This window comes from Limulus polyphemus, unplaced genomic scaffold (genome assembly GCF_000517525.1).
Source record: "Limulus polyphemus unplaced genomic scaffold, Limulus_polyphemus-2.1.2 Scaffold1643, whole genome shotgun sequence".
Lineage (NCBI taxonomy): Eukaryota > Metazoa > Arthropoda > Merostomata > Xiphosura > Limulidae > Limulus > Limulus polyphemus.
In genome coordinates, this window is record NW_013667253.1 from 103340 (window position 1) to 115298 (window position 11959).

Below are 11959 nucleotides of genomic sequence, written 5' to 3' on the forward strand. Positions count from 1 at the left end.
TGGAGGAGGAGGGATTCCAGAGACTGGTGGTGGTGGAGGAGGAGGGATTCCAGAGACTGGTGGTGGTGGAGGAAAGGAGATTCCAGAGACTGGTGGTGGCAGTGGAAGAGGAATTTCAGGTGAAGAATTAGTGATTTTACTGGAAGATGTTGAGATAGTAGTGGCAACAAACAAAGGCAAGGAAATTCCAACAGTAATTGGCTCAAAGTCTGTCTGAACTTCAACAGAAATATCTTCCATTAATCTTTCAGTTTGTGCTTCAGTTGTTATTAATTCTGATTTTTCAGCATTTGTCTGTATTGATACTGATTCAGAAATACATGTCTGCCTTTCTGTCTGAGTGGAAAGAGTATTCAGTGATGGCATATCAGTCTGAACTAATGAAGACGTGAAAGTTAATCCTTCTCCATTGAGATCTCTTGCCTGACGGGTCAACTCTTGAATACCAGCAAGAGTCTGATATTTCTCCACTTCTTGTCGAAGTTTTGCAATTTTGAACTCATAGTCAATAATTATATTTTCTTGCAATCCACAATTTTCTTCTTTCTGATAACAAATATAACTAATTCTATCAAGCATGACATTGAGAATTTATAAATATAATTTTGACAACCACAAAGTAAGTGGGTATGTATTATTCATACAAAATTGACTTTTATAAATTTTCTCATATGACAGGTTTGTGTATTTATTAGTAATGCATGTGTAATATTACTTTACAATGAGACTGAAAAAACCTATCACACACACATCATTATTTACTCTCATTATTGTTTCAAGTAAGTGTGTTTGTACACGGTTAGAAGCCAAATAACTGAAAATTACAAGACCAATTTTAATAAAATTTGGTACATAGTTATATGACATATCTTTAGAAACCACAAGGTCAGTTTTCATAATATTTGATACATGGTTAGATTACATATGTTTAGAAACTATATAACCAATTTTAATATTATAATTGGTACATTGGTACATGGCTATATGACATGTTTAAAAACTACAAGATCAGTTTTCATATTTGGTAGATGGTGAGATGAAATATGTTTAGAAACTATACAATCAGTTTTAATAACATTTGATACACAGTTACAGGCCATATGTTTAGAAATTAAAAGAACAGTTTTAATAGTGTTTGTTACGTGGCTAGAGGCCACGTCTGGAAATGACAGAACAAGTTTTTAATAACATTTAGCACAAGGTTAGAAGCCAGATGTTTAGAAACTACAAGGATAGTTTTAATATGTTATATGGTTAATGGATACACTTAATAACTTTATTTGCAATTTACAAGTAAAGGTTGAAGGATGCTAAATATCTGAAGTACATATAAACTGATAACATACAACACAGAGACCACTATGTACTTATGTCTTAAATATTATTTAATATGATGCAACACTCTACAAAGGGTACAAAAGTGCTATATTGTTTTAATTATTTGAAAGACACCACCTGAACTGGTAAAGAAATGTAAAAATAATTTCTTTTTTAGAATCACTTTAAATTTTCCCTTAATACATTGTGTTCTGTCATCAGTTAAATAATAATCTCATTTTCTTAAAACCTTACCTGTAACTTTTGTAAGTCATCTTTATTTCCTGACTTTAAACCCATGCTTATATGTTGAAAATCTGCCAAAAAATAACCACCATACTTCAAATTGTATTTTTCTTTAATGCATACAATTAAAGAAAATGCACTTATGAACTGATTCTTATTTGTTTTAGTTATCATTTTAACAGAAGTTTTCACTTCCTTCTTAATAATATTTAAATTTATATACTATTACAACTAAAAACACTCACCTTCAACAATGAAAAAACTCACTCAGGTTTTTATTTCTACATTCACTATTCATTGAGCAAGCTTTCAATTCCTCTACTGATATCAGCTGGAAGAGGAGATTTTAAAGCTTACTCAATAAATACTAAGATGAGATTATTTTCTTTTATCATTAACTTATTCATGTTACGAATTCAAAAGAGAATATTACAATCCTGAACATAAAGGTATGAACTAGACAAGGTTATTTTTTCTATCCTTAATTTATCATCATTACGAACTTAAAACAGAATAAGGGTAGAAACTAGACTAAATTACCTTTTTCTATTATATATTTACCCACATTATAATTTAAACAGAATACACAATACAATACTGAGCACAGAAACAGATATGAGAACAAGTTACTTTTATGAAAGTGACATTGCCTAAATATGTGTTGTTGTATTGTTTAAAACTGCCAAAAAAGCACTGTGAAAGTTATGTGATATAAAAGAAATGTAGGAGAGAATCATTAACATAGATAGACCTCTTTGGCTTTTTTAAATACATTTTCCTATCTAAACTATTTATTCATCAAACTACTTGTGGTTCCATGCTTTAATTGTTACAGAATTCCTAATAATATATGAATCACATAAAAAGTGTAAACAAAAGTACCATCAATATTATAATTAATTCCTCTAATTACTTATAGGTCTGAGGTATATCTTACACAGAAATAAATGATTTCACCCAATTATTGTTGATCAGTTATTGCACTGATTGTTGTAACAGATAAAAACAGTTAATGAATATGATGCAATATGTAGACCTCACCAGTAGCAAAGAGTATATATAAAAAAAAGTCAACAATTTGAAAGTTAACCTGTGTTTCTCCATTTTATGAATCAATTTTGCCCTAAAACATGTTTGGGTGTATTAAACTGAAACACTTACCTTCATTTATCTCTTCTAAGAAGGCATAAGACAAACATTTATATATCAATAACAATGCAACATATTATACACAATAACTGCAGAGTACAGTATAGCGTGTAAAAAGTATTTAGATGTCAATAACAATGCAATATGTTATAAACAATAATTGCAGGGTTAGTATAGTGTGTAAAAAACATTTAAATGTTAATAACACTGCAACATATTATACATTATAACTTCAGAGTACAGTATAGTGTGTAAAAGATATTCAAATATCAAAAACACAATATATTAATAGAATAACACTGATATTGTATAAGTAATGTACAGTGTAAAATACTATCATCCATAAAAAATATCAAATGAATATTAAGAACTTCAGAACATGATCATTTTATGCAAAACTTTATTGCTTTCTTGCATAAAACTGGAGTTAAGGCTTTAAAATCCAAGTGATTCCTGGGTGTAAAGTTAGTTTTAGTTATGTAGAGTTATAGATCATAGCTTTTAAGATGTCCCTCAGGAGCCAAGGGGTGTCTTTACACTACAATATGCTGAATATTAAAAGTAAGTTCAATCTGGAAATTCCCAAATGTGGTGGTTTTGGACATATCTTTTTGAGACAAGTTTTCATTTGTTAATTGATAAATATTTAAGTGAAATACAGCATCCTCAAGTTTCCATACAAGCTAGTACTAAGGACTGCCCACTGTGAGTAAATTTTGTATATTTCAACAAAGCCACATTCTCAGCATTATTAATCAAGCAATTGCCAACCTTTTATGCTTCTGGTATCACCTTTTTATGTTTAGTTTTCAACTAAGATACGAACGACTTCACCTGGGAAGGTTGAAGCATCAAGATAGTCAGCAGTAGGATGAGTAGACAGGAACACTTCGAAAGCAGCTACAAACATAATATTGTACTTGGCTTACTGCACAGTATCTACCAAGGTGGTTCTAAGCAGTTCCTCAATACCTCTACTTGTCATTTTTCAAGCTTCTTGTGTTTGGCCATTAAGTTTTTGATGCACCAACAGATTTCAGTCACCTTACCACTTAAAATAACTTTTCGCAGCCCCGATGCTAAAAGAGTGAGGGAACTACCTTCTTTTTAGCCAATAAAAATGTCCAAAAAATTTCAGTTCAAATTAAGAAAAACCAGATTGGATAGTTATTTTTTTTTTCAACAAAAATGTCCCACACTAGCTCGTAAGGAGTCTGTTAAATCTGTGCGATTTCTAGTTGGCATTAGTTTTGTTGAGTTAAAGATGATAGATTTTAAATCCATGATTTCTGGGTGTAAAGTTCGCTTTAGTTATACAGAGTTAAAAATCATAGATTTTAAATCTGTGTGATTCCTTGATGTAAAGTTGGTTTTAGTCACGTAGAGTTAAAAATCATAGCTTTAAATGTGTGTGTGATTTCTGGGTGTAAAGTTGGCTTTAGTTTTGTGTTATTCTAGAGTATAACAAACATCACAGTTTTGTAATAAGCAAGATTCTGAGATATAAAGATGTTTTAAGTTTTCTTAAGATGAAGAATTGGTATGAAGCACAAGTTATTTTCTAAAAAAAAGCATCACATCCTTTTGATGAGAGTGGGGGGGGGAATAATTTTAAGTCTCAGAAGATAACAACTTAAACATTATTGAGTTTAGTCTTTGGGAAGGACTGGAGGGTAGTAATGCAGGTAACTATATCAGTTGAATGTTAATTTGCAATGCAATTAAGGCATTATTAAATTTAATTATAAAGTCTGAACCTTCTGATTTATAAAAAATCCAAAACAGTTTCCAGGTTTTAGATCTCAATAGATTTGGCAGAACTTACAGACTGGTAAAGATTCTTAAAATATTGTATAATCTACTAATTGTATGTTGGTATTATCTGATTTGATATCCCCTTTAACCCTATGACAACAACACCAATTTTAAACTCCTTTCTGCACATTTCACTGAGTTACATTCAAAATTTAATTAAACTACTTTACTATTAATGTATTCTAATGAAATTATTATTGTCTAGTACATTATAGTTCAAAGTTTAATATTTTCTCAGTTTTTATTTCTTTATTTCAAAAGAAACATTAAAAACAATAATGATACCTCGCAAGGTTTATGTCACATTATGCACAAGCTATAAACAATGTAGATATTTGGCAAAGTATAGCTTGAAACATAACATGATAGTCAAGTAAATGCAAGTCTAGAAGAGAATGTAGCTTACCTGCCCTTTTGACACGTATGGTTCAAAGTACTTTGCTGAATGCAGTTGAAACAAGAAATAAATTCTGTCAACCCCTGACAGGTGCCACACCCACCTTCTATAGTTTAATGCTGAGTTTTAGAAGTTACAAGTTTAGAATTCAGCAGCATACAAATTTTGGTTTCAGATAGAACTAACTGAATCATTTAGACAAAAAGTTTCACAAATTGGTATTTAAATCATTATTACGTACATACTTAATTCAAGTCTTATGCATAAAAAATGTTAAAACTTTAGAAGAGTGAGGGAACGCACAGTATAATTTCAGGTGGGGTCGCATATATGGGGCTACTCAAAATTCCTTATAAATAAAGACCCAAAAAGTAGTAGATTGTAGTAGGTAAGAGTAAATTCCAGATAGAATATACTTGGATACTGAAAAAAAACTACAGAAAATAATAAAAACCCTATAACCTGAGCACTTTTAAAAGGTGGACCTGAAGAAGAAAGGTCCACCCTTCGAAAGTGCTTGGGTTATAGGTTCTTTATTCATTTCTATTAGGACTTCTTGAACCTACGTATTTTTCTAACATCATGAAAAAACTATTGATATGCATTTGGGACATTCTAGAGACAATATGAAAACTGTACAATGGACAAAAGTATTTGTTCTTCACATGAATATCACCATGCACACACACTTCTCAATTCACAGACATATCATGAGTACAAATACTTTTGTAACATCTGATTTTTTGTGCACAACAGACTTGTACATTTTACTAAAAGCTTGCCACATTACATGTAGATACACACAATAAAAAATAGAACTGAGTGACATGACATTTCTATGAGTTGCTTCTGTTTTATTTTCCTGTAAATATTGTTAATCTAGTGTAATTGTTTTTTTTATATATTTAATATATAGAAAGTTAAGAGAAGTTCTGGTTAAACATATAACCTTACCAATGGATGAAATCTTTGATCTTTGTTCTGTAGTTTCTGCAGGAAAAGGTGGCCACAAATTTGTTGACAGCCGTCCTGGAGAAGGAGTATTTGCTGTCTGGGCCTCAAGGTACGTCCAATAATACATCAAATCAGGCTACAATCAGAAAACAGGAAATACAACATTTAGCATCCATTTTACTAAAAACAAAAATTAGGAATAATGACAAAACATCTTAATATACTCTACACCTGTAGTGTATATTTACATTCAAATACACAAACTACCAAACATTCTAAACTATTTCACACTTATAGTTTATACCTATAATCAGCAGGTATACAAACTACCAAACATTCTAAACTATTTCACACTTATAGTTTATACCTATAATCAGCCGGTATACAAACTACCAAACATTCTAAACTATTCTACACCTGTAGTTTATACCTATAATCAGCAGGTATACAAACTACCAAACATTCTAAACTATTTCACACTTATAGTTTATACCTATAATCAGCCGGTATACAAACTACCAAACATTCTAAACTATTCTACACCTGTAGTTTATACCTATAATCAGCAGGTATACAAACTACCAAACATTCTAAACTATTCTACACCTGTAGTTTATACCTATAATCAGCAGGTATACAAACTACCAAAAATCATAAACTATTCTACACCTGTAGTTTATACCTATAATCAGCAGGTATACAAACTACCAAACATTCTAAACTATTTCACACTTATAGTTTATACCTACAATCAGCAGGTATACAAACTACCAAAAATCCTAAACTATTCTACACCTGTAGTTTATACCTATACTCAGCAGGTATACAAACTACCAAAAATCATAAACTATTCTACACCTGTAGTTTATACCTATACTCAGCAAGTAAGAAAAATACCAAAAATCCTAAAATATTCCACACTTGAAGTTTATACCTACAATCAGCAAGTACACAAACTACCAAAAATCCAAAACTATTCTACACCTGTAGTTTATACCTACAATCAGCAAGTACACAAACTACCAAAAATCCACTTGTAGTTTGTATTCACACTCAGTAAGCACACAAACTATCAACATATAAAGTAATACCCCTCTGCAGAGATACCTAAGAGTGTTTAGAGATAGGTTAGGGCAAGATTTCCTTTAACTGGAGAGGCTAGACTAACAATAGTTAATAGTTACATATGTATTTGGGTTAAACCAAATAGATATTAGTTAATAAAATCAAATAACTAGTTAATTGGTATGAAAAATCAACCCAAATATCTAAATATGCAATTCTGAGGCCTCACAATCTACAAATTGTTTCTCATTAGTGTTCAACTCATTGATATGAATATTCATTTTGGGATGCACTATGGAGAAGGTAGTTGGTGCTACTATAGTGTGCCGTCTACACAGATACTATCATGGTCACCATTTTAACTTTCATTTATTTGCAACTGGTGCCACTTATTATAAATAATGCTTTTAAACTAATAAAATACAAAATACCATTACATAACATTTTTGGGGCAAATATAATTGGAATGAAATAAATTCCAACAATCAAAACTTGCACAATTATAACCTAAATTACTTATTAAATTATTATTATTTGCTGAAGAAAAATGTGGATAGATATAAATTATTTAGCAAGAAATTATGTTTTAGTGAATCATTAAAATGGTGATGATGATAGTATCTGGGTAGACTGCATGCTATAGTAACACTGGATAGTTTGTTTTAATGTGCTAAAACATGAAGTTGACTAAGGCTATGAAGGAGAAGTGTGAACCCCACAACATGTATTTATTACTTATTTAGCCACATCATGAGCTTGCAACCACGGCTGGATTAATTTATCAAAATTTAACCCAATAAAAGTAGGAATATATCCAATTTTATCTACACTTCTATTCTCCAAGTTTAAACATCTTCACATGAAGGGGGTGGGGGGGGGGGGTAAGAACTGTATATTAACATTATCCTCAGGCTTCTACAAAGAACAGGACACCTTATAATAAGAACTGCATTTGAAACATTTTTAATGTGGTTTATATTAATCAACAGAAATATCATATATTAAAACATTTTACCTTTGGTTTATATTAATGAACATCACATCTCTAAGTAAAACTACTTCTGTGATTTTTCTACATACTGCTTATGATATATAGGCAGATCAATTGTAATTATATCATAACACATTCTCTGATTATGTACATTACAGGACTGAAGAAAACTTTTTGTATAACATCGCTGTTAGATATACACAACTGTTTCTATTTAGGTATAGCAAGAATGTTAACTTTAGTTATTTTTAGAAGCAACAGTTTATTGCAGGTTTCTTTATGTAACTGTGTACAAATCATATATTGTGTAGTTCCATTGTTGTGAATTGGTGCTTATTGTATTACTGGATCATGTTACTGGAAACTTCCAAGTTTTTCTTGTTTTTTCAATTGAGTATTATTGCATCACATTATCATGTAGTGTGCAGAATGTTCTAGGCACTGTAAGTCTATAAATACACATATAAAATGTAGTTCAAGTAAGACAAAGATAGACAGTTAGTTAGAAAGATAGCTAGAGCTAGACTGTGTGTTTGTGAGTTTAGTCATAAAGAGCATATAGTGGCACTTCTTTTAAAAGTGAAATTATCACAGACTGTGTTGTAACAACAGGGTAGAGAAGAATAATTTGTCTTGTCAATTATGTTCTAAAGTAATTGAACAAATCTGAATGGACTTTGACAAAAAGAGACAATTATTTAAATCTCTGGATACAACCCAACAGTGTAACATAAGTAAAATTATCACCAATTGTTGTAACAAAAGGGGAGATGAATAATTTATCTTGTCAAATATGTTCTAAAGTAATTGAACAAATCTGAGTGGACTTTGACAAAAAGAGACAATTATTTAAATTTCTGGATACAACCCAACAGTGTAACATAAGTAAAATTATCACCAATTGTTGTAAGAATAGAGCAGAGAAGAATAATTTGTCTTGTCATTTGTGTTCTAAAGTAATTGAACAAATCTGAGTGGACATAACCAAACCAGTCTGTATGGACTTTGACAAAAAGAGAATTATTTAAAGCTCTGGATACAACTGTGTAATGAACATTTGTACATACGTTTGACTTGTTTTAATGTATTATTTTAAAACAAGTGGACTGTTTATTGCTTGTTTATTGTTGAAATTTATCATCAACAAATCACAGACACCTACCGTAAAGAATCCTGCCCATCCATATATATATAAAAACCTAACAATCACCTTGAAGTACATCTATCATTAACTCACTCTAAAAAGTACTTCTAGAGGGACATTTTCATCTTCAATCTGACGCAACACTCCAGCAGCTAACAGATGAGTACAAAACTGGGCTCCAAGGATTTTAAGGTCTTGTTTGTTCAGCTTACTATGAAGGTAATGAACATCAGGAAAAGCAGAGCAAAACCAGTTGATCAGCATTTGACCTAAAGGGAGTTAAAGTCAAGAAAATAGATAAAAATTTAACTAATCACCATTTTATTTCAAAACTAATGTGCCTAATTATGATCACAGAAATATAGACAAATATGTTTTAAATGTAAGAGGACTGTCTGAAAATTTCATTGTCCACTTATAAAAAGACTGTTTATAAAATTATAATAAATGTTGAGAAATATAATTAATTAATTAACTGAAACACTGATAAATATTCAGGAGGTGTGATGAACTACATAAACTTTTGTACACATTTCAACTGATTAATATCCACGTGATATATAAAAGTTCTCACATGTTAGGAGCACATGAAAAAATACAATAGTTTTCAAACTGAAGAAAACTACCCACTAAATACATAATATAAAGAAGACAGACATAATCCTCAAAGGTTTCTCACCTGTTATCAATAAATAACTTTTTATAGAAAAAATCCAGATCTCCCTCCAAGTTCAAAAATGATGGTTTACATGAGGTTTAAATGCCTTAACATCTACAGTAAGTATAAAATGCATTCCTAGGCTTCTCCCAAGTGATGCTTAAATATCTTGACACCTACAATAAATATATCTTACTCCCACTTTTGTCCTAGATGAGGTTTAAATGTCTTGACCCCTACAATAAATATACAACATACTCTCATGTTTCTCCTAAGAGAGGTTTAAATATCTTGACACCTACAATAAATATATCTTACTCCCATATTTGTCCTAAGTGAGGTTTAAATATCTTGACACTTACAATAAATATATCTTACTCCCACTTTTGTCCTAGATGAGGTTTAAATGTCTTGACCCCTACAATAAATATACAACATACTCTCATGTTTGTCCTAAGTGAGGTTTAAACCTCACTTAGGAGAAACATGAGAGTATGTTGTATATTTATTGTAGGGGTCAAGACATTTAAACCTCATCTGGGACAAAAGTGGGAGTAAGATATATTTATTGTAGGTGTCAATATATTTAAACCTCACTTAGGACAAAGGTGGGAGTAAGATATATTTATTGTAAGTGTCAAGATACTTAAATATCTTGACACCTACAATAAATATACAACATACTCCAATTTTTTCTCCCAAATGTAGTTTAAGTACCTTTACATCTACAATGAGTATATAATATACTCCCATGTTTCTTCTATATGAGATTTAAATTTCTTGACATCTATAATAAGTTTACAACATATTCCCATTTTTTTCTCCCTGATGAGGTTTAAATGTCTTGACATCTACAGTAATTACATACACAACATACTCCCACGTTTCTCCAAAATGAGGTTTAACTGTTTTGATACCTAAATAACTGTAGAAAACAATCTCCATTATTTACTTCACATAAGAATAAAAGCATAAAACTAAAAATAAGGAAATATTTGTCACAATGGCCTTACTTCAAGTGAGATAATTTTACTTAACACTTATAGCATGATATTAGAGATATGATTTAAATCTATTGAAATAAAGTATTTTTTCACATCATTAATTTTTTTTATACTTAAAAGTACTTACAAAGTAATGTGAGTTAATCCTTACGTAATTACACAGATCAATTGCAAAAGCAGGAAGATTTTTAAACTATGTATAATACTTTAGTTACACAGTAGGCTAAGTTCTTAGGAGACTTAGTACATATACATACAATAATTAAATTACACAATAGACTAAATTCTTAGGAGAATAAGTATGTACAGTTACACAATACAGTAAGTTCTAAAGAGACTTAGGAGTGGCTGAGGTGATGCATAGGATACAAATTTCATTCTATCTTAATATTTATCTAAAAAACTATGTAATTTTCTCTGATGTAAAGCTTTACAAAGCCCAGCACATCCCTCCTACTTACAATACAAAAGACTGGCTCTTAAATCTCACTGCAAAATGCCATCTTTGATAAAATATATAAAGATGAACATTATACTTACAAGAACAAACTATATGCCTAGACACACAAGTGAAATATAGTTACTTAAAAGTAAAGATTCATGGTTTACACATTATACTTACAAGAACAAACTATATGCCTAGACACACAAGTGAAATATAGTTACTTATAAGTAAAGATTCATGGTTTACACTGCCGATTGTATATACACACACACACACTTTCCTTTAGATTCAAAGCATAAAGTAAATTGGTTAATCAGCATGCTTATAACCTGACAAAGATTTAGCATACAACCATAATTCCTAAAATTAATTTAATAAGGACATACCAGTTCTTACCTAAGGTAATAATTCATCACTAATGTTAATCTTTAATGTTATTATATAGTATCTCTTAGTTTTAGCATTATGAGCAGTTATCGATATGAAAGTAAACATGGCAAATTTAAGGATGAAAGTGATATTTCAAGTTTATATTTTTATTCAAATATTTTTATTTTTCATAGAACAAGTTACACATACTTCTATAATTTAAATTTCTCATACCAATGTCAGGTATTTAGAAAACATTATATCTTGTGAATGTCAACAGACAAGCAAGATTTGAACAGTTTGTTTTTACAGGATAACTTGATATTTTAATGTCAGGTATTTAGAAACATTATATCTTGTGAATGTCAACAGACAAGCAAGATTTGAACAGTTTGTTTTTACAGA

The 11959-nt window shown here is 30.4% G+C and overlaps 1 protein-coding gene across 1 annotated transcript in view; it reads right to left on the reverse strand.

Annotated features, from left to right (window-relative positions):
- The window catches only part of LOC106464415 (protein cappuccino-like), a 67378-nt gene that overhangs the window by 51767 nt on the left and 3652 nt on the right, over positions 1-11959 (reverse strand). The window contains exons 2-6 of the mRNA XM_022392117.1: positions 9172-9347; positions 5879-6014; positions 2725-2739; positions 1573-1634; positions 1-546 (exon numbers count right to left, since the gene is read on the reverse strand). Coding sequence (XP_022247825.1) covers positions 1-546; positions 1573-1634; positions 2725-2739; positions 5879-6014; positions 9172-9347 — 935 coding nt within the window. The remainder of the gene's footprint in view (positions 547-1572; positions 1635-2724; positions 2740-5878; positions 6015-9171; positions 9348-11959) is intronic.